The sequence below is a fragment of the Labrus mixtus genome, chromosome 19 (genome assembly GCF_963584025.1).
Source record: "Labrus mixtus chromosome 19, fLabMix1.1, whole genome shotgun sequence".
In the NCBI taxonomy this organism is placed as follows: domain Eukaryota; kingdom Metazoa; phylum Chordata; class Actinopteri; order Labriformes; family Labridae; genus Labrus; species Labrus mixtus.
The window spans coordinates 20,662,052-20,686,220 of record NC_083630.1 but is presented as its reverse complement, the minus strand read 5'-3'; the positions used below and the strand labels follow the sequence as shown (position 1 = coordinate 20,686,220).

General features: G+C 40.6%; 1 protein-coding gene across 1 annotated transcript in view; it reads right to left on the bottom strand.

Annotated features, from left to right (window-relative positions):
• The window catches only part of cnksr2a (connector enhancer of kinase suppressor of Ras 2a), a 55,063-nt gene that overhangs the window by 10,885 nt on the left and 20,009 nt on the right, over window positions 1-24,169 (bottom strand). The window contains exons 4-14 of the mRNA XM_061064766.1: window positions 20,233-20,320; window positions 19,736-19,777; window positions 17,491-17,610; window positions 14,623-14,682; window positions 13,200-13,268; window positions 11,220-11,366; window positions 9,351-9,463; window positions 9,101-9,255; window positions 8,038-8,127; window positions 5,616-5,830; window positions 1,933-1,987 (exon numbers count right to left, since the gene is read on the bottom strand). Of these exons, the coding sequence (XP_060920749.1) occupies window positions 1,933-1,987; window positions 5,616-5,830; window positions 8,038-8,127; window positions 9,101-9,255; window positions 9,351-9,463; window positions 11,220-11,366; window positions 13,200-13,268; window positions 14,623-14,682; window positions 17,491-17,610; window positions 19,736-19,777; window positions 20,233-20,320 (1,154 nt within the window). The remainder of the gene's footprint in view (window positions 1-1,932; window positions 1,988-5,615; window positions 5,831-8,037; window positions 8,128-9,100; window positions 9,256-9,350; window positions 9,464-11,219; window positions 11,367-13,199; window positions 13,269-14,622; window positions 14,683-17,490; window positions 17,611-19,735; window positions 19,778-20,232; window positions 20,321-24,169) is intronic.

The window sequence follows — 24,169 nt, the reverse complement described above, 5'->3', positions numbered from 1 at the left end:
ATGCTGCATGGAGAGGTTTGAAGTCTACTGATACTCTGCATTTAATTAACAAGTATTGTGTGCTGATCTAAAGGAAACGGTACATGCTGAAAATCTTCTGTTTTTTCCCTTTGCAGCAGGACTCTGATATATTCAGCCAATAGAGTTTTGGCTTTGGGAGGGATTTTAATCTTTGAGGAAATGAAGCCTTACACAAAAGCAGTGACTTATATTTTATTTAATCTTTTATCAGAGTCTTGCTTGGTGCATGTAAAGAATCAATGTTATCACAGTCATTTTCAAACTCGGGCTTCATGGCTGTAAACAAACAAACAAACAAAGCCGTCGTCCCGCCTAAAAAAAAAAAAAATGAAGGCGCAGATGGAGCTAAAGCTTTTCAGAGCTTCTCACGATGGCAGATGGTGGAGCAAGTGAAAAAAAACACAAAATCACTTCCAACATGTTGATCCTCGTTAGTGTGGTGAAAGAGAAAAAAATTACATTTGGTCAAAGAGGCAAAGAAAGTGATAGCAAGGAGTAAAAGAGAGGACTATTAAGGAGTCAAGTCAGCAAAACAAGGGGAGGCAGTATCTGGATAAAATATGATATTTTATTAAAGGCATAAGACATCCTTTAAAAAGTTTTCAAAAGCTCCCACAGTATACTACATACCTATACTATACATATTTAATGCTTTGCATAGACATCCAAACACTGCTAGTTTTCATCTTTACTGTAATGCCCCTCTGACCAAAGAAATGCTGAGTCAGTGTTTTTATATGTAATTATCTAGACTACATGTACAGTATATAAGGAACAGATGCAAAGCTGCCTCGCCTGCAGTCCACTCCTGACCAGTCTGAAATAATGAGCTTTTAAAATGCTGATGCAGCACTTTCTGCTCGGATGGAAGAAAAAAAACACATGAAGAATGTTATGTAATGATTCTGTTGAAGCAGAATATGGAAAATGGTAAATGCAGGAGCTACTTAAGCGTCTTGCACAAGAACACATCAGACATGTTGCTGCAGGAGCAGGGAATCGAACCCTCGACCTTCCAGTTAGGAGACGACCAACTCTACCAACTGAGCCACAACCACATTAAAATTATAATTTGACTTCTTCTATGAAATCAATCCCACAACTTGTGTGGTCAAAGATATTTGAAATGTTTTGTTTTTTTTGGGTCTTCAGGAAGATCATTAAACTGGACCCCCCACCTTCATTTTTCTGTTTGAGCTCCCCTGCAGAATAAAGTTTGACACATGACGGCTCTTCAGAGTTTCTCTCTGCTTCTTTTAGATCTGAGTGCACGACGTGAACGAAAATAATTGAAGACAGAAATGAAGATAGTTTCATGAAACCATCACTCAAGTATGATGTGGAAACTTGGAATCTAAATTACACCCAGAATATAAAGTTTACTTCTCTCTGAACTGGGCAAAAAAAAAAAAACACTATCTGCACAAATTTAATGTGGAAAAATCACATCAGACTCAAGTTACTGAGGTATTTTTTGAAGCGGAAATCATCTCTATATTTGGCAATACACAAGAATGGAAAAACGAGTTTCCATAAATAGAAAGTACTAACATGGAGATTTATTTGGCTCATTTGAAATGTTTCTGTTATTATAAATGTAGAGCTTGTAAACAGAATTTAACACATTATAGTCTTGCCTTGTGTCTTCATGTTATGTTTAATTATAACCAAACTTTTTAGGAAATTACTAGAGAGTCACAGACCTGTGAAATAAAGTATGAAAAGATAATTAGTTAAAGTCGAGCAGCAGCTGTTCTCACTCTTCTGTTTAACGTCCATTAGCTCTGAGTCCCTCAGAGAGAGAATGAGGGAGTGACCACAACCGGTGAGTGTTGGACTGTGACGGCGGCTCCCGCTTCACTCGCGGTGTAAAAAAAAAAAGGAAACGGAACAGGTGGCGTCTCTGCTTACCTTTATTTTTCTTCCTGGTCTTTGACTGCAGGGAGGAGGAGGACTGCTGGTATGTCTGAGAGCAGGATGGAAAGAAGAAGAGGATGTAGAAGAAGAGGGAGGGAGAGCAGGCTGTCAGGATGAATCAGTGGCCTTTGTTTGCTGCAAAGAATCCTGGGATATAGGAGATGACAGATCTTAGGGAGCGGAGGAAAGGAGGCACACAGAAGGCGCGCAGATAAAAGAGGGAAACTGTCCTTCTCTCATTATCTCATTTTTTCACACGCACACACACACATAAACACGCGTGTGTGGGTGGAAAAGTCGACCTCATGGAGGACTTCAGCACCTCTCACACCTCTAAACATAGACCAAAGAGACAGGGGGAGAGAGGGAGGGAGGGATGGGGGCACAACAGAACACCCAGGTGACGGAGGTAAAGGAGGAAATAGAGCTCGAGGGCCTCTGGGATCGGGCAGAAATTTCAGTAAGCAGAACATGAAGGACAAACATTCGAAGGAAGAAGTTTTCAAGGTCTGAGACTGTAAGTACAGCAAGAACCTGCTTTTACCTATTTGCACCGTGACTTTCCATAAAAAAAATTTTTTTTTGAATGTTGACTGTTTTCTGAGTGTTTTCTTCACTTCAAAACAAGCTCGACAGTGAAGCTCGTCACTAGGAACATCCCTCGTAGCAGAGCGCCACGGCTCAGCGGACTGACGGCGGCTGACATTGTAAGTGGTTCACAAAGCGTAATAATGTCCAATATTCTGCAAACAAGACGTTATTTGTTTAGGGACGGAGCATCCTGATTCTCTTTGCAAAATACTACTTTTGGAAAATGTACTCTGAATGCACACAGGAGAAGCTTTATTTAAAAAAAAAAATTCAATCCATTTGCTGCATTGTCGTTAATCTGCAGATGAGATTTTCTCTATTTAGTAAGAAAATTATATATCAGTAAACACTTCAACAAATAAGGACAGAAAGAGCCAGAGGTGGGACAAAGTCATTGCTTTGCAAGTCACAAGTAAGTCTCAAGTCTTTGGTCTCAAGTCTTTGGTCTCAAGTCTCAAGTCACAAGTAAAGTCAGGCAAGTCCCAAGTCGAGTCACAAGTCCTAACCTTTGAATTTCAAGTCCTAAACAAGTCATTAGCTCTCTTCACCAAATTAAATGCCATTTTAACAGAGTAATAATTTGTTGCAGTTACACAAATCATGATTGCTTATATGATTTTCTTTAGCCTACTTCTTAAAATAAAATAACAGTACAGTGTGACTGACTCCAAGTCATGTGACTCGAGTCCACACCTCTGGAAAGAGCTACAAAATGTTCTAAAGTCACTTCAAAAAGTGACAATTGTGCACATAAATATATATATATATATTTATTTATCAATCAGATCACACTTAACTACAGAGACATAAATATATACATATATTTATCCTATAACATCTGTATCTGCACATTGCACTTTGACACCCTGGACACTTTACACTGTTTACATTACTCTATATTTAATATTTTGTACATTCAAATAATTATTTTTTTATTTTTTACATTATATTCTATTGTACTGGACCCTGGACACTTTACACACTGACACTTTACACTGTTTACATTACTCTACATTTTTTACATTATATTTCTATTTTACTGTATATATGTGTATTAGTAATTTGAGTGTTTATTGCATGGCCTTGCGGAACAGTCCTTACATTTCACTGCACATCTGTATGAGCATGTGACAAATAAAAATCTTGAATCTTGAATCTTGAATCTTGAATCTATCCCATGTCAGTCGTGCTCTTCTCAACACAAACATGTGAAGAGTGTTTGACGTCATTACGACACAGAGAAGAAGGTATTTTGACACACTTGTCTCTTTGGCCTCATGCAGCATCTTTGCCTGGAGCAAAACCCTCTGATCTGAAACATTCAACCCTATCCGACACAGCTGTGACTCGACCGCTCTGGACGGGTCAGTCGGGGCGACACACCAGCTCTGATGTCACGATATTACACGTGTCACGGCCTGGAGCTCTGGCCACTCACATCCCCCGCGATGACACGCCCACACCCACACTGACACGCCATCTGCCGACGCAGCAGCCAGCGCGCACTGCAAACACACACTCACCGCACACACGCATGCAAACTCATTTCATTTTCCAAAGAGAAGCTGTCAGGACGTATAAGGTCACCGCCGGCCAAACAAACTGCCTGGACGTGAGCTCAGACGGACAGGCGGTGCAGGCCGATGTCATGGAAGTGACAGCGGGGTAATAACGAGTCAGCAGTCCCTCAGATCACACTTCACCACGGAGACATTTTCATCTGGGGGTAAAAGCTCAAACGTTTCCCTTATTTTCTTTAAAAACACTGGAGAGGGGGCAAAGACTGTCGCCTCATTTCACTTGTTTTACTGTGAAGAGGCGACGGAGAAGACAGAAAGACTGTTTCATAATATTGTTTGATCAACATTATGCAACCACATCATGTAATCTAGCAGCTACCACCTGCAACTCAAGGTGGACTGAACTGTGTTTTACACTTTTCAGAATGCTGGCGCTCCTTTTTTTTTTAGCGTTCTGTTGCACCGTTTTTTTTTCCCTCTGCACTTCACCTGTCAATCATGAAATGTGCTCAGTGCCTGTGATGTTTTGGATAAGAACTCTTTTTAAGATTATTTTTTTTTTCATCCAGTTAAAGCCGAAGAGAGAAAGGACAGATTGGAAACCGAAACCCTGACAGCTACAATAAGGAGGTAAACACTACTAAAAATGACATGTATAACTTCTTCCTCCTCCTTTTTCGGGCAAATAAGAGCGAATGAAGGACGTTGAATTTTTCTTTCTTTTGTTGTGTATTTATTTTATTTGTTTTCTACATATTTTTAATTACATCTTTGTTAGTTTTTTGTTTTTAAAATGTTCGAAATAAAGAAATCAAATCAAATCAAATTCTCAGGATTTTATTGTAAATATGAAGTAACAGGATGCAGTTGTTAGCTTAGCTTAGCATAATGCCTTCGGCTTTGAGCAAATGTAAAAAAAAAGAAACATTGCAGAACTTCCAAAGAACATAAACACAGAGGTCTTTATCTTATTTGTTTAAACCTTAGTTGTGATTTACAGTCAGACTGCCTGCTTCCAGTCTCTAAGGTTCTAGTATAGAATCATTTCAGATTAATTAATTCCTTTCTTTGGCTATATACGGTGACATAGACCTGGGTCTGTGTTTTGAGTGCTGTCATGTTTCTGTGGGGGTAAATGATAGCACAGCCAAGTAATCAAATATAAGACCGAAGAAGACCCTACAGATGATTACACATCAAAACCAGAAACAAAGTTAAAAACTGTCAGCAAGTGAGTGAGACCTAATATATACCTGTAATTACAGTTTATGGCCACAGGTGTCGCCAAAGAGAACAATACTGTAGATTTTAAATCTGATCCTTTGAGATGATTTAAATTACTAAAAAAGTAGGTTTAAAACTATTGGGTGGGGCGCAGACAGTCTAGTGGTTAGGTCACACCCCATGTACGGAGGCTACAGTCCTCCAAGGCCTGGGTTCGAGTCTGGCCTGTGACTCCTCCACCGCACGCCATTACCCACTCTCTCTCTCTACTCTATTCACCTCTATTCACCAGCATTAAAGAGAAGACTATTCAAAAGTCTTCAGACAAAATAAGTGACTTACATGATAAATGGTGGCGGGTTCTCTTGGAGGAGAGTCTCTCTGATTGGCCTGAAGCATGTAGTGGGAGGGGCTTTGGCTGTGGTGGCTCCGCCTCTTGGCTCGTTTGGCCGTGTCATTGGACCGTTTGCCGGGACGAGCTGTGTGGGAGGAGTAGTCGTCAGAGCCCGGCCTCTCGTCCATGCTGGACAATCCAACGTATCGCATCAGCGTCGATTCTGTAACCGTAACATGACAACGGCGCACATTAATCAAACGCTACACATTCTGATGCAACAGACAAACATTTACCTGGAGCTTCAGAGCCAATTCAACTCATCCCTCTGATTCTATCTACACAAACTTGAGGGGTTTATCCTGTATTTTAAATATTTTATTATTTATCAAGTCCCAGCTGGTATCTTAGTTTACTGAAAACTGGTTTAAAAACTGATATTTATTAAACTAAAACTTAAAAAAGTTAAAGTGAAAATAATCTTTTCACAGTTTTCCATGTCTTGTTTTGTTTTCTTCACTTACAGAGCACATTAAACACCGTCACAGTTAGATAGATAGATAGATAGATACTTTATTGATCCCCAGGGAAATTCAAAGCATCCAGTAGCAGGTTACAAAGACGTACATGACATGAAACATTTGTTACAAATGGAACCACAAAACCGCCCCCCCTCCCATACATATATATTAACCTGAAAAAAGATTTAAAGAATACCTCTAGATGAATCAAACTTAAACTGTGCAATTAAAAATAGACTTATACAAGAAATGTACATAACCCGCACAGGGATAAAAATATATGTGCAATTTAAACAAGAACCTATAAACAGTTGAGATCTGTAATTAGACCTGAATATAAAAAATAAAATAAATAAAAAAGTGTTGACCTTCTGAAGTTGTGTTGTTTATATATATACAGCAATGTTTAAAAAGCAGTTAATGTTCAACTTTTGGCAGAAAGGGAAATTATTTTGATGTCTAGGCCTAATGTTGAATGAGGGGTTTTAGATAAACTGACTGTTAAAATGAATGCAAACTTGTGCTAATTGTTAGCTAACTAAAAGCAATAAGTCACTGCCAAAATACACTGACCGGTCGAGATGGGACTGTTACGCTACTGTTTCGCCTCAGCATCAATGTAAATGCCAGATAGTGTTGTTCTGCTGCTAAGCTGGCATCAAGAAGGAGCAACAAAACAGCATCACTTGATTGGAGTCTGCAAGATGGAACAGCAATGTGTGTGTGTGTGTGTGTGTGTGTGTATGATGCTTGTGCTGTTTGTTTACATGTCATGCCTTGTGCCCTTCTGTAATATCTCAAAGCTGTGCAAAATCACACACTGGGACACGGCTATGACTCCATAATGAGGTTCAATACTAACGTACAAAGGTGGAGTAATGATGGAGCTTTGTTACAGCGCTGCTATGGAATTTAAATGGAATTTGTTTGTCTGTACAGATGTTGAATTGAACATTAACAGAGGTTTTAGAGGTTTTGCTGCTCGTACAAGCACTAAATGTTGACAGTTTGAGCGTTAAATGTTGTAGTTTTTGCAAAAAATGTGGGAAGTTAGATCTATGGTGGACACTACTGACAAATATTAAACATAATTATTATTGTAATGTATGTGGAGTGCCTGAGCAGCTGAGTGGTAACATTGCATGCCAAGAAAAACATCAACCTTTTAGTTCTATCGAGCAAGTGTTCTTTACCTCTCTCTTTCTTTTTTCATCACCTGCCTCTTCACTACAGTCACATAAAGACGATAATGGCCCAAAATGTAGTCTTAAAAACACAGCGCTGTCTGTTAAAACATCGGTATGACGGAGTGTTTGTGGAATATTTCTCAGGTTCACACACTCTGCGACTCTCCTCCATCCTTTTCAACCAACTTGCTCTCCTACCGGGGAGGAAAAACTCACCTCTTCTCACTACCTCTCTCCACCCTGTCCTCCCGCGGTTGCTAGGCAGCGGCCGGAGGAAAATGAGACACTGAGAAGAGCTGCTGTCAGCGTCTCCATGGCAACTGCGTGAGTGATTCAGGTGGAGGTCAGGGAGAATAGTCTTTTTTTTCTTCTTGTTTCTGCCTCCTCTCATCCCTCCTTTTCTCCCTCCTCCTCTGTTCCTCTCTTTTTATTCTCTCTCTCTCTCTCTCTCTCTCTTCATCGCCGCTGCCTTTCATTTTCTCCACCTTTGTACCAACTGTCTCCCCCCCCCCTTCTCTTCTCATCCCCTCTTATTTCATTTCTCTGTGATGCTAATCAGAGAGAGAATTAGGGGAAGGGATGGAGGTGAATTGATCTGCACACACACACTGATCTCTGGGTAATTCAGAGAGACGGGAACATTTAGCTGGATCTAACGGGCTCTTCAGGAGGTGCACACACTCACACACACACACATATGCGCTCCACACGCCGCCACTCACCTCTGCGGCTCTCTCTGTTAAGCTTGGCTGGATCTTCGTAGTCGCCCACCCAGCTACACTCTACTGGCATGGAGATGGGCCTCAGCCTGCCTACAAACACACACACACATTTATAAAACTTCATATTCTCCTTTGTTATTCTGATATTTCATATTTTGGATGTTTTCAACATTTTATTTATTTTCTTAAATTTTCAGCACTCCCTCTCTCTCCGAAACAATTTTATTTACTCCCTCTGATTGGCAGGTGAAATCCTCATGATTGTTTTTAAAATGGTTCATGAGTTCAATGGCAGCATGAGTACAACAATACAGCTACACCCTCCTTGAAAATTCAAGACTAATAGATGCAGCTGCCTTTACAAGTATCTGGATTTCACAGCATTTCAAAGCTGCATTCTTAAATGCTGGTTTTTTTTTTCTAACTTTGGCGCAGCATTAGTTAGCCGTGACCACAACACCATCATGTTTCCATTTCTTAAATTGCAATTAAGGATCTTTTCATTTACTGAACATGCTTTTTAATATTCTGATATTTGACATTTAGGTTCTCGTAAAGTTTTTATTCATGGACTCCAATTTTCAGAGCGCCGTCTCTTTAAAAGAAAACGTACCATTTACCTCCTCAGGTTGTCGGGATTAATTAGAATTCAGAAGATAAATTCTCCCCGATGCTCTTGGTGCCTCGGTGCTGAGTCATAAGTGGAAAGTGAAAATGTATAACTTTGTTGCTGGAGATTGTTTTCTGCTGTGGCTAATTCAGATATATCAACTAATTAAGAGAGTGGAGCAAATAATGTGTGGTACTAACAACAAAGCTCTGAGCTGAAAGAGGATAAAGTGATCAATAGAGATAAGTTGAATTACAAAGGTGTTGTTTTTTAGGCTCTCTCAAAGTTTGTTCTCAGAGCTTCATCTCTCTCCCAAACTTTTTCACACCCGACTGAGGTTGGCAGGTGGACTCGTGATTGTGTTTGAAGTGGTTCAATCCAGCAGAATGAGATTGAACTCCCTCCCTCCTCTACGTCGGGAACACAAAAAACTCTTTCATCACAAGAGCGTACCATAAGTTGGCGTGGTGCAGTACACGGGCTCCTCGTCTTCTCGCCGCCGAGACTCTTGATCCAGGAAGGAGTTTGGTGACTCAGAGCGCTTGGCGATGCTGATGCCACCGTGGTTACGCGAGGCGTCGTCTGCGGACATTGGTCCTGTCTCATCTCTATGGCAACAGCAAAAGCAGATCTTTATTTGTCACTTTTAATCGTTGGATTTAAAAAAAAAATCTTTTCAAATACACAAAGGAAGAAAAGGTACCTGGGTGTGTACGGCTCAGCAGGGGGAGGGGGGATGTGGAGGTCCTGCAGGGCGGAGTTCTTGGTGGGTGTGCCTGAGGGTGTGGCCGAGCTGCTGCCAGGGCTTCTGGTCGGCTGAAGAAAGAAAAGTGGATACGGTGAGGACAGGTGAACTTTTCTTGGCCTTTGAATTTCAACATTTCACACTTGATTGTGAAATTCAAGAAAACTGAAACCACTTGAGGAGGTGGTTTGAGGACACATTCCAATCCAACCGAAGAACTGTTCAGGGTTATTTCAAGTTATTGTCAAGGAATTCAAAGCTCTCTTTACCTCAAACATCCAACCAGACCATATCTTTGCTAAAATTTTGGTTTTAGCTAAAGACAGGGGACAAATTAAAGGAAAACACGACAAAAAGTTTAGTTGAAACGTAAGAAAGGCATAATAGCCGTTTTCACATAGACAGTCCTGAAAATAGACAGAAGGGGGGGACATGACGTTAAAAAAACTACACAGAAGTAGCGGGTGAAGCAACAGAGTCCGCTGTACGATGCTATAATGAGAATATTTGCCTTTATATCAACGCTACATATAGGTCAACCGAATGACAACATGAGATCGTAGCGGCCGCAGGTAGACAGTCAATGCACTGACTGTAGTCACAGTATATATACGTCACTCCCCCCCCTCCTACTGGTTCGAGGTGAATTATCCGGATAATATCCTGCTGCGTTCTCACATCAGCCCACTCAGACTTGCTGCGGAAAAAAAAACTAGGGGTCTGGCAGGAGAAACCCCCGGTGAATTCTACTCTTTGCATTTTTCAGGAGTTTTCTGCAAGTGTGAAAGCCCTAATAATCTCTCTTCAATGCACCCTGATTCTACAGGTTCTCTGGACTCTTCTGCTTTTATAAATGTGATTGTTCCGAACCATATTCCAATGTTCAGCTGGATGATGAAGGCGGAGAACGCTGTCTGACATTTCAGTCCAAAAATCGCCTGAAGGTGTTCAACTGGGGTGACATCTGGTGACTTGAAAGGCCACAGCACATAATTCAAATCATTTTCATTTTCATTCTCATCAAACCAGTCATTAACCCGTCAGGCCCTTTAGAAGGAGGGACATTATCATCCTGGGGGATCCTCATTAGGATGGAAATGTTCTATCGCAGGATAAAAGGTGACGGTTCAAAATAACTTTGTATTGATTTGTACTAACCCTTCCCTCTGAGGGGACAAGTGACCTGAAGCATGGAAACTAAATGCTCCCTGAAAGCACAACAGACCCCCTTCCTGTGGGCTTCAAGGATTTCTCTTTTCCTTTAATTTGACACCTGTCAGCATTTGAAGAAGTCATTTACGAAAACAGATACAAGCCTTTCTAACGTGAATACATTAAGACCTTTTTGTTTTGCCTGGGGCGCGTGAAAAAGATGTTCAAGTAAAATCAATAATTTGAAGATTCCAAGAAACACATTAAATTCAAAGTGTATTAAAATCCACTGTGCAGTGTATAACACACTCTCCTAAAAGAGAAACAACAGCAGGGACGGCGGGGGCAGAGAGGAACACTTTCCCTCTGTGTTCCCTGCTGTTTGTGCAGATAATCAGGGCTAATTAGTGCGATACATTTCATAATTGTTGTAGTACTGGGAGTGTGGGTGAAGGGTGTCATCAATTTCCCCTGTCCAATTCAATCCGCTGTGTTTCAGCTGGCAAACCAAAAAAAAAGCCCCGCTGAGCCACAGTACCCTGACCTAATTACACGCTTTGGCTGCAGCCGTAAAGGGAGAGCGGGGAACTCCGTGGGGAATTATGTGGGCCAGTGCAGTGCTTTAATAAAGTCTATTAAAAAAAAAAAAAAAAAAAAAGGTAGAGCCGGTCCCACCTGCAGTGCGAGGGGTTTCCAGCGCATGTTCTTCAGCAGCGCAGGGGCGGAGCTGAGCGTGCTCTGTGGACGCTTCTTCAGGGTCAGGGACACGACGCCTTTATCGGCCCGCAGCGAGCCGACCAGGTTGCGCAACTGCCAGCCCACCTGTAGACGGGAGAGGACACGAGGTCAAAGATGATGCTTTCATGTTTGGATGAAATGAGCCGCACAATCACAGCCTTTATATTCTGCGTGCAGTTTGAATACGGTCCAAGTCGTGATTGGCTCTCGCTTGTTGAGCCTTCTGTGCAAGGCAAGTGGGTGTGGAGGTGGTGAGTCTATCTATAGAAGCTTTCATGTGATGTAACCTGCCCTCAATTTGAAAACAAATGCATCTTATCATAAATATTTCTGTGTTTAGAGCCTCTGTTTCCACCAGACCAACCAGCACAAAAAACATAAAATAAAGTTCTGTTCTTGAAGTCCTCTTCGTTGCCTGTGACTTCAAGGGACAAACTTTATAATTAAGGCAAACACAATTCATTATTGACCTGAGATCTGATCATGATGCACGAGGGAGGTGCAGACAAGGTTGGTGGATCTGATTTCTCTAATTGAACGCCTGCTGCCTGCATTAGCACCTTGTAGAAGTGAAGGCACGATCTGCAGCTCTGGTGTAAACACCGGGGTCGGCTTTCCAACAACATTCAAGACGGATCAATGGAGCTTTAACTCCAGAGTCTTATAGTACAAGGACTTCTTGGTATATGTTGCCACTTTGATGCAGCAAATCAAGCTTTAGACAAATATCATCATCACTTTTTAAGGATATTTTTAATATTTTTAAGTTCTCTCTGTAAGCTCTGTTTTGGTCTCCACCACCCCCTGAGAAAAGATGTCTGGCCACTTAGAGGCTAAAATCTCCACAATGTTCAGAAGCTATCACGCTGATTCAAAAATGTAAAGTCTAAAATGTTCAGCTTCTTTTTGTTTTGGACTTAAGTGGCTTTACACTGTGGATTAAAAGTATAAAACGTTTGATGTAAATACAAAGACACTGAGCTGAAAGAGTGCTCAGTAGAGCTGACTGAAATGCTAAGATCTTTGAATGTATTCTTTGTTAAAAACATATGGAGAAAAGAAGCTAACACGGTCACTCTAGAAACATAATTGTATTTTAATGATCATTTAAGAAAAGCACAAGTTGTTATTCTTTCATTAAAAGGTCATGAAAAAGGATCTCGCCCACGGAGGCGAGGACGTTTCCAAGAAATAATCCACATCAGGGAGGCAGGAGCTGTAAGACTTGCACTAATAATAAGCAGTAATGTAGTAAAATATTATGTTCATTTGAGAAAACAAACTAACATTCACTATTTTAGTTATATGACAAATTATTAAAGGAAGAATGTCTGACTTTTTGATCCAGTAGATGTCGCCCTTGAGCACCAGCATGAAACCAAAACAAACTGCTGTTAGGCCACGCCTCCACTATTCTGAATCCTCCGCTCTCCTACAGCGACACACCTCCAACCCCTCTTCACTCTTCTTTTCTCTAGTCCCTCACTTAAACAGCTTTTATACGCGAGGGGAGGAGCCGGCTGGCCGTCCTGTCCATGTAAACACGATGTAGATACATCCCAGACAACAGGACTCACTCATTGTAGACAGTCATGACTCACAGAGATATTTACAGAGATAGGATATACTGGAATTCTGCTATTTTTACAAGTGAAATGTCTTACATTCTTCCTTGAAGTTATTAATGTTGACATACAGGATGAAGAACATGATCACACTGGTCATTAAATATTACATTTAACTGATCCAGCTATGATGTTTAATTTACTCTTTATGACTCCAAGAGGAATTATGAACACACGTGAACACAAAATCTAAAAATAAACACTAAGAGCAAACTCAAGGACACACACACACACACACACACACACACACACACACACACACACACACATGAATACACTAGGAGACACTGACCACAGTCTGGTGATTGACTTGAATGACTTCATCCCCTGCGTGGATCTTCTTACAGCGGTCAGCTGGAGACTTCAGAGACGCAGCACAGAGACAGAGAGAGAAAACAAGACGAGTATGAATTGATCTGAGCTCATTGATCCGTGTGAGCCAGCTGTCCAACAAACTGTACTTCAGCACGCTGTAATGCAACAGAGGGGAGAAAGCCTCACAAGGGTCGTCCCTATAGAATCTGATGTGCTGTTATGAATCCAAACGTTGGAGTTTTAAAGATATGCTGAGAGAGGAGCTCGTCTTATTCCTTTAAAGCCTCAGGCAGGGTGAGAAATCCACTTCACTGGTGTTTGTTGGAAGTAGTTTATAGAGCCAAAACGTTCTGCTAGATCTGTATGGATTATTCTGCTCCATGTCAGATAGAGGTTTTCCTTTACCTTATAATATATAATTCCTGTCTGTGTCTGTGTTACACGGAATATTACGGACTACATTTTTGTCAAAACTGCAGCTCAGCTGATCTATTTTTTATTTTTTTAAATCTATTTTTTATTTTTTTAAATCTATTTTTTATTTTTTTTAAATCTATTTTTTTTGTACATTCTTAATTTTTCTTTTTTTAATTGAAATTGTACTGTGTTCACTTTCTGTTTTCAATCTTTGCTCTTTGCTGCTGTAACAATGTAAATTTCCCCGTTGTGGGATAAATAAAGGATTATCTTATCTTAGACTTTAAATTCAGTATCGACGCATACATCACCGTGCACTAGTGATAAAGAAGCGCAGACATATTCTTCATAACAAGCACCTGAAAATGTAAAGAAAAGATAAATGGGTGGTTTTAAGGTCTCAGATATTTCAACAGAGTTCATATATCTGTGCTTTTTTTTTTATTCTGGCCTAAAATAAAGTTTTACATCATGTTTACATGGACGGGACGGCCTTGTGCATGAAGATGTTTTAGTCAAGTACCGGAGAAAAGAAAAATAACAAACTCACTGCTTATTTGGATGTCATGTAAGTGTCTTTAGATCACGGTCGTTCCCTCTCAATTTATGTTTAATGTGAAGCTAGGGGCTAACTACAGCATGCTAACACCAACAATGCAGGACACAGGTGATTGCAGCTCAAGCCAAGGATCATTTGCTACTTGCGCTTAATGGTGTTTAATTATGATGCGTTCAAATGTATAAGAGGGGTTGGAGGTGTGACGCTGGAGGAGAGCGAAGGCTTCAGATTAGCGGAGGTGTCGCCAAACAGCAGTTTGTTTTGGTTTCATGAAGATGCGAAAAAACTTGCGTTCAAATAATAATCATTCTATCTTAAACAGCATATACTTAAAGTTAAATGGGATGTAAAATGTAAACAACAACCTCCATTTGATTTAAATGATCCATGTCACTGTGTGTAAAGGGACTCGTAAGCATCTCACCCCTTCAGTGGTTCCTGTGATCACATGGAGGCCGTCGTACGTTGACTTGATGTACATTCCCTGGAGGAAAAAAAAAAGAGGAAAAATTTACTTAATAAAGTAAGTTAGGTTAGTAAGTTATAGTTTAATATCCAGACTTACATCCATCCCTGAAATCTGAATCTTGCCATACGCTTTATCAAATCTTATTACATTTACCTTCAGCAGCTTCAAGTCATCGAAAACACAACTCAAACTCTGTTGTTGGTTCATAAGCCAAAAACAAAGCCCTTTCTACTGGCTGCTTAATTAATGATCACGACCCAGAACTCAGTGGAGCAGGAGAAAATATGAAAAGTTAATTTATTGTATGTGACACATTCATTCAACAGCTGCAGCCGCCTGCATTTCATGAGCAACTCACGTCCTGTTTCAGTTCAGAAGTCTTGCAGATTAAAGTGTTTATAAGCCGAGATGAAAGTTGACTGTGAGACATTTAGAATGACTTCAGGGTCAAAAACAATCTTCGGCTGAATACAGACACCAGCTGCACATGAGCCAGAGAGGAGACGAAGTGAACTGAAGTTACATTAATCATCTGCAGCTGACGTCACCTGTCATTTAACGCACAAACACGCAGCTGGCTGGAAAAGAAAAAACAGAAGCTTCTACCTAAATGTGTTCCTCATCACTAATATGAATAAATGAATTAAAGGTGTAACAAGAGATTTATTAGCAGTGGAGCTTATCATCATCCTGATATTTCCAGATCTCGGCAGTGTCTTCGGAAACCCATCTAAATCTGACAGTGTCATATGTCTGAAATGCAAAGTGTTGGTATAGGTTGAAGATGCGAGCAGCTTCTTACAATCCCTACATTTAAATTTAATTCATAAAATGTCTGAAAGAAATGGACTTTTGCATTTGAGCTTCAAGGTGAAACCAACGAGGAAGCGCCTCAACCTTCTTTAACGATCGGCTCTCTGTGTGTACGGTTTCTTGTAACACACTTTGTTTATGTTGGTTACCATGGTAACTTTGGATTAATGTAGGATCTTTCTTACAGCCAGCAGGGGGGACACTGCACTGGTTGTAAAAAGAAGTCAGATTGTATAAAAGAGTCAATAATACCGCTCACGATTTGGTCCTTTGTAAACCATTTCCTCATCAGCTTGTGTTCCAAATAAGAAGTTTTCAAGCCCTCATCAAAACTGTGCAAAACTGATTTTGTGAGGTTCAGTATTCAGCGTGAGCAAGGGATCCTTTAGGGGCGGGGCTATCTGGGATTGACAAGTTGCTTCCACACCTGTGAACTAGTTCAGAAATGAAGCAATGGCAACTTGCCAGGATTGATGGAAATAGCTGCCTAACACTTTGTCTTACAGTCTATGGTTCATTATTATGCAGCACCTTCAATAAACTAGCAGAAGTTTTAAGTCAGCTGTAACTAACCTCAACTGTCATCATGTCGTTGTACATTCATATTGATTTCGAGAAGGCGGAAGATATTGGTGGCCCAGTCTGTGAATTCAAATTGCGCTCAAGGGGCGCTCCAGATAAAAACACAGTCACATGCGCACACACACACACACACACACACACACACACACACACACATAGCGCTGGGCTCGCCTCGCCTCTATAACGCCTCTGTTACTACCTCTGAAGACGGTACAGACGCGGGATCACTTCGTCCCCCCGTTACACCTCTGCAACATTCAGATTGAAGGTGAAAGGTCACAGGGGCGTAAATAACGCGGCTTGAAACAGCAGCCTGAGTAGGACTTGAGTAATTATGACGTGAGGAAAGGAAAAAGTCTGGTTATGTAATAAAAAGAGTGAGAAACAAGATGCTTTTTAAAATCCAGTTTAACCTTCAACAGTTTCTGATTTTATTACCCTGAAGGAAATACATTTATGATGACGGTTTTTGTCTCTTCCAGTTTTTAATTAGCCCCGTGACAGATTCATCAGGAGCTCAAATAGAGAGTTAAGCCATGTTAACTGTTAAAATAAATAATAATAACTTTGACTTTTAACAAACCCTGAAAGTTTAATTTTTGAATGTCTGACTGACAAGAAACTCAAATGTAGCGTTTGGATTTTTCTCTAATGGTGTTATAAGAAAAGAGGCTTCAAGGACAACGACTAACTCCGGATTAAGAGTTTCTCTGGAAAACTTTCCAACACGACTACAAGTCATCCAATGCAATGTGATGTCTTATATTCAAATGAATAGAGTATTTCATACCCTGCAAGTTGTCATCACAGCACTCAGAGTTTCTAACTTTGCAGGATAAGAATAAATACCCGAGGTTAGAAATAATGTGTTGCAATAACTGTAATGGAAAATAAAGAAGTAAAGTATAAAAAACTTAAGTTCCTATTAGGTGGAATGACTTCACATAATGATACGATGATATCCAATAAAGTGTTTGATGCATTCATGTCTATTTACAGATTTTATACAGAAATGTAGAATCTGAACTCTGGGGTTAGATTTTCAGCGTGGGATGTGTTAGCGTTTGTAGTCCGAGCTGCATTTGTAGTCCGAGCTGTATCAACCAATAAAAAAAAAAAAGGTATCAGCATGCTTTGGTTTAAGCACGAGAAACAATCTAAGCAGACGGAAATAACATACGGAACGATGCTCTTACTCTTATTGGGTCTAAGACCATGTTACAGTAGCCCACTGCTGTGTTACTTTATAAAGCTATGATGATACAATAACATGTTTTACAGTAAATACTATAAAGTACAAACGCTAGCAGGTAAAGATCTCCTTAAAATTCCTGCTGTTATGCATTAGAATAAAACCCTGCACACACACACACACACACACACACACACACACACACACACACACACACACACACACAGAGTCCTTACCAAGCCCTCAGAGGGTTTGATGTTGGTGAGGTGAACCAGCTCCAGGTGGGCTGACTGAGAAACCAGCGGGTCTGATGACACACACACGATGTGCTCACACACCTCCGACAGAGTCTTACACTGCGGAGAAGAAAAAACAAGAGAAGAAGAGTAATCATACACAAAGCTTTGAATTAACTGTGTGTCTGATCACCCTCCTTCACAGAGGATGTTACAGTTTCTTTATTCGAGTCATTTTCTTTTGCTCTACCGAGAAAATTAAAAAAGAGATTCCCCCCTTATTTTTTTTTTATTATCTGTGCTTCCTGTGGTACTTTAAAGAGTCACTTCATGTAAACTTTCCGAAGAGAACACATCTTGTTCCTTTGCTTAAAGTACAATAAAGCTATTTGTATGTTTTGTTCCGATGTTTTTTTATCTGATCCACGGTGAATAAATAATGGAGGTGATTTTAATGTGTGCTGCCAAAAGCATTGAAAGACTGAATATAAATGAAGAGCAATATTTTTCTGCAGGGATGAGGAGACAACATGCTGTCACTTTTAAGGACCATTTCCCAGAATGAAAGCAGTTAGAATAAAAAAAACTGCTGACACACATTTTATGGATAGCATGATGTAGTGCCTCCCAAACTTTTTCAAGAAACTTTGTAAAGAAGACGTAAAGATTTCTGCTGCTTCAACAGTTAATCAAAAGCGTAAGAATCTTCTGAATGTTTGGGGGTTTTTGCTCTATCTTTAAAATGCATTCTTCTGAATATGCTTCCATCTAACCTGATTTGGGATCAATTGGTCTTTCTGTCGATTAAAAAGTAAGATCTACCTTTTTTTATCTGACTCTATTGTAGCAGGTTGAGCTCGGGCAGAACTAATATGATTAAAGATGGCTCCCTGAGAGCAATTACTGAAATGCTTAGTGGCAGCGGATCAATTCAAAACACCAGGCAGGGTTCCCACTTTTTTTCCAGAGATCATTTTCCAGGACTTTTCCAGGACATTTTCAGCGATGATCGCAGCTACTTTTATTAACGTGTGGCTGTAAAAAAAAAAAAAGTCCAACCCTGTAGGAGAAGTGTTGGAATAATTTTCCAGGACAACACGTGATTTTCCAGGTGTTTTCCAGTACTGGACAATTAGTCAACTGTTTTCCAGGTTTTCCAGGACGAGTGGGAACCCTGTCAGGGTTTGACAAACTTTGGATAAATACCAATCAGCAGAAAGCTGTAGAACAAATGTGAGCACTTTTTAGTTTTTGGGTTCTTAAATGGAGTAATTCCATTTTGTGCCATTTCACTTTTTTATACGTTTTATACTTTCAACCCTACATCATGATAGAACAACTGTTATTACTGAATAACTTTGAATTAAGATACATTTCAGATGTAAGTAAGTGAAAACATTTCAACATTTTGTTGGCCACACAAGGCTACAGTAACTTGGGCAGTTTAGATTAGGTGCTTTAAGGTTAGCAGTGACGCTAACACTCCCAAGTCAGAATACTTGAAGCTTCTCCTTTTCTCTATATTCTGACAAAGTTGTGTGAAAACAGCAGTAAGAGTTGAGCTACAGACAAGAAGCTATTAGCCTAGCTTAGCATAACCTCAAGACAGAGAGCAAAGAAGCATGGCACAAAGAGAAGAAGTAGGGGGAACGGTTAGCTTAGCCTTTTCCACCGTTAGAAAACACAACTACCAGCCCCTCTTACATAACTAAAATAGAAATGTGTTTTATTCAATACACTACATGAGCAGGACATTCTTCCATACATTTTATCTACTCCATTTTTATTTTATATTTCAGATAAGTGGAGTTTATCCGTGGTTATCCGAACAGCTTCAGTTATTAACAAGACTCAGTTTAGTAACTTTACTTTGCTGCTATTGGAGCGTTTTTTTTTTTTTTTTTTAGTAAATCCAAGCCAGTTGTTTCCCCTGTGTTCATTGTTCATGCTAAGCTAAGCAAATATTTGGCTGGTAGCTTTATTGTGTATTTAACAGACAGACTTCTCCTGTAACTCTTGGCAAGAAAGTCAAAACACGTGTTGCTCAAAAGTGTCCCGAAAATACTACAAGATGAGCAGTTAAGCTTCATTAAAGTATTAGATCCAGAAGGGGATTCGAGTCTCGTTGTTTGTGGAGTGTTGTACGAGTACTGAAGGTGTGAGATGTGAGATCTTAAAAACACAGGGATCTAATCATCAGCACAGCGCAAAATAAGTGACAGCTGGACGAAGAATCAAGACTCACCACATGAAGGATTTTGTTCTCCGTCTCAAACACCGTACAGTCCTGTGGGAGAGGCAGAATTTAATGTAGCGCGAGCAGAACATCCTGTCGTGCAGAAGCTCTAACACACACACACACACACACACACACACACACACATCAGCCTTGTATACATTCTGGGCCTCACACTACTGAACCCTACACCCTGCAAAAGTCTAAACCCTCACAGATAAAAACACGCCCACGCAAACAGACACACTTATCTTTATTTACACACACATCAGTCATACAATAGACAGCCTGTAAAGACATAAATAGCAAAAGATTTGAGACTTGCTCAAGGATGTAGAGAGTCTGAGGCTGCTGCATCACGCCCCCACACACACACACACACACACACACACAAACACACACACACCGTTCTTAGGGGGATATGACAGCCGTGGCAGAATACAAGCTAACAGCCTTCAAAACACACACACACACACACACACAGGCACACAAACAATTCCACACACCTGCTGTACAATGGTGGTGAGCTCCAGGCAGAGCTGAATGACATTATTTCGGGTTACTGAGTAGTCTGCCACTGCAGCAAAGGGAGACCTGGAGGGAACAGATAACACAGCGGTATATCTTCAAATGTTTCTGCAGCATTAGATAATGTAGAGAGGAGATGGACACGAGCATTGTTAGAGAGACTGATACTGTGTCTGCACATACACACACACACACACACACACACACACACACAAACACACAAATGCAGCAGTTTTTAGATTCATTGGTGTACATAAGAAGTTGTATACGCGTAATAAAGCAAACCAATTGCATTTTTGTACATCTAACTAAAAAATGGAAAAAGTTGACAGAACTAAATTCTATCAAATGATGAAAAGATGCAAATGTTACCATCTTGTTGGACACTCCTAATTACATTTATTAAGTGTGTCCCTCTCTAAAATACTTTGTAATAACAATAATAATAATAATAATACATTGTTTTTTTATAACGCTTTTCTAAGAACTCAAAGACGTTTTGACAAAATATAAAACCGTAAAACAAAACAAAAAACGACGAGGAAAATACAATGAAGAAGTAATGTGGGGGGGGGGGGTTAGTGGTTGTAGGCAATGTTGAAGAGGTGAGTTTTGAGGGATTTCTTGAAGGAGGTGAGTGTGGGGGAGTCTCTGATGTTTTTTGGGAGTGAGTTCCAGAGGGTGGGAGCGGCAACAGAGAAAGCCCTGGGCAGGAGGTTTGCATCTGCAGACCTGAGAGTGCGGGTGGGAGTGTGTCGGTGGAGGAGGTGAGACAGGTAGGGGGTAGGGGGGAGCCAGGTTGTGAAGGGCTTTGAAGGTGATGATGAGGAGCCTGAAGTTGATACGCTGGGGGATGGGGAGCCAGTGGAGGTCATGAAGAACGGGGATGATGTGGTCTCTAGTGCGGGTTCATCTGGGCTGAAGTGGTGGAAGAGATTATGTTGGGAACAAAGTTCTCCAAAGTCTATTTGATGAGTGAGCGAGTGTTGAGCAGTCTGAAAAGCCAAGGGAGGTCGTGTCTGCAGGACAACATTAATGCATGAGGAGCTCAGGATGGATTTTCACTAATGGGCGGATACTGTCCTGTTTACTGGTTTTAATGTGGGATGGGTTTGAGTCTAATTAAACACCATGACTTTGAGTGATGCTGCCAGAGGAACCATGATCGGGTGTTGCCTTGATGTGCTGTCTAAATGTGCCTTCATGGGAATGAATGAGCCTCTGTAACCTCATTCATTAAACTGTGATTGGTGCTGCAATTGAATGGAGAAAAGTGTGCACACTAGCTATACACACACACACACACACACTGATAATGCTCACCTGAAGGCATTTCCCCTTCACCATAATTATGGAAAAGCTGCACACGACAATAAGCCTCGTAAGCAACCCCATTATGAGGTTTTGAGTGGCCAGTGAGGCATGTAAGGTAAAGAATGAGCTCAAAATGAGTCAATGTGTTGTAACGACGCCAGCAAGAAATCAAAACCAAATTGTTCTGGAGACGCCAGAGAAAACCCGCCTTTGGTGTCCTGCCTCCTTAAAGTGGAGATTAAACTTGTAGTGTTCTTTCACAGAGGAAAAGGGGGCCACAGCTCCGGTGGACAGTTGTATGAAGCTGCATTGGAGAATCAGGTAAATAGGCCACGCTGTTCTGGGAGCGCCGATTTACACTCCTCGTAAAGACTATTAATTTAAATCCAGCGTTTGGAACCAAACACTATTAATAAAAAAAACCCCGTTAAGACGAGTGTTCCTTTTAAAAACTGAAATAAACTGTGAGGAGGTTGTTTACCACTGTGGATATATCATTCTACAAAGTCTCCCACACGTTTGTTTCAATTGTCAGACCTTCCTATGCAGTGTGCACATTCTGCTGTGAAGTTTGTTTTCATGAAACCTTTAAAGAGAAGTCTTTAAAGCCTGTGTTGTGTGAACACAGTGTTTATAAATGAGGCCCCAGGCGTATAGTAACATAATAGACTATTCAGGTGTGAACAAGGTGTTAACGATAAGGAACTCGCCGCAGCTAATGGGGTGCTAATGACTGCATACACACACACAAAAAAAGCATATCAGAAATCCTGCATACATTATGACTCACATGCAGCACTAATATACAGCAAAGTCATTACCACAACATACACACATCATAACTTTGCTTCATTGTCCCAAAGACCCAGATTAAAATTCGGCCACAGCCTCTGGTGTATGCTGTACTATCTGTGGTATGTGTGTGTGTGATTTGGGTCATCAGTATTGAGGCTGTGTGCTATATATAACCAGGTCCTAAGGCTACACAGACTGTTTGCTAATCGTAAGGCTCCCTTCCTCAAAGATCAATGAAAAACACTTGTTACGTTTTTAATACACATCTAAATGTGCATGTAACACAGTACGATTGTTAAAAAAGTGTCAGCTCATATTGTACGTCTGAATCGTTTATGACGTACGACTACAGCTCACCCGATTGTCCAGCACGATTTCAGCGCTAACGCAGTACGTGCAAAATTGAGACGGAGAATTGACGGGGAAAAAAAACTTCCACAGACAGAAGTTAAAGTTGAATCTCCTATTTCAGATGTCCAGTACGCACGGCTAAAAATACTAACTTGAAATGATTTAAAAGTCAGTGTTTCCCCTACCATTATATTAGGGGGGGCGGCCCGCCTCCGCTTGAAGGTCAAGTTAATTTATTATTATTATTTTTTTTTTAAGATTTATTTTTGGGCTTTTTGTGCCTTTATTGTAGAGATATGATATTAGATAGAGTCGGAAATCCGGGAAAGAAGTCATTTAAGGATACCTTCAGATAGAACAGGACAGCTGTCAGTAAAAGTAACGCATGAACACGCATGTTGGCGTCCGTCTGCCCTCACCCCCCCCCAAAGCTGTAAACCTAGGGGAAACACTGAAAGTTAAATCACTAGGACACTGATCTTTACCCTTAGAACCACTCTCTCTAGTATTGTTTGTTTTTGTAAAATAAAGTATGGTTCTTTTTCTTCTTAACCTGCCAACTCATGTTTAGTTTAATAAATACTCTGGAGTTTCTAGACTTCTTTTCCCACTGTATGACACATCTTATCCCATCTCCCCCATATCCCTTTTTCAAGCCCGGCACAGTTTGGGTAGACGGCTGAATTCGTCATGAGTCTGGATTTGCCCAAGAGTTCTGCCTCTGCCACTGTAACTTCTACAAAAATGTGTTCATGATGGATTAACGCTGGGTCTTTGTAAAATAACAATGAGTATGGTCTTTTACCTGCTTTTTGTAAGTGTGTCTCGAGATAACACCTGTTGTGAATTGGCGCTATACAAATAAAGATTGATTGATTGATTGATTTCTTCCTCCCTCCAAATAATGCCACAATCTTATTTTGTTTCTCATGATTTAATTGCCAATACCATCGTTCAGTGTCCAAAGTAATGTGCAGCAATCCGAGAGTAAAGGTGAGGAGGTTAGGGTGGGGAATGGGAATGCAGTGTGACTGACTGCTATACTATAAGCATATCATTATTTGCAAAAGCTCTTAAAAAATCTTAATCATTCCAAGGTTATTCATAGTCTATTTTTACCTGGTCGACCAAGTTCCTGTTTTTTTTTTTAACCCATCTTCTCTTTCCACCCTCTCTCACATATTTCCCTCCCTACCTTACCTCTCCCTCTGCTCATCCTGATTCACATCCATTCCCCACCTCTTCCCTTCTTCCACCACCTATTATTCAGTCCCTTCACAGCTGCTGTCTGGGGCTCCTGATTGGCTCAGGTTGCTCAGTTCCCAAGACAGATCCTCCACAATGAGCCTCCTACTTCCCTACCTAGAATATACGCCTCCTAGACTTAACTAGACTGCAACTTTCTCTCCCACGTCCATCCCTTTCCTTAACTTCCGACAATTTCCTTGTTTCATT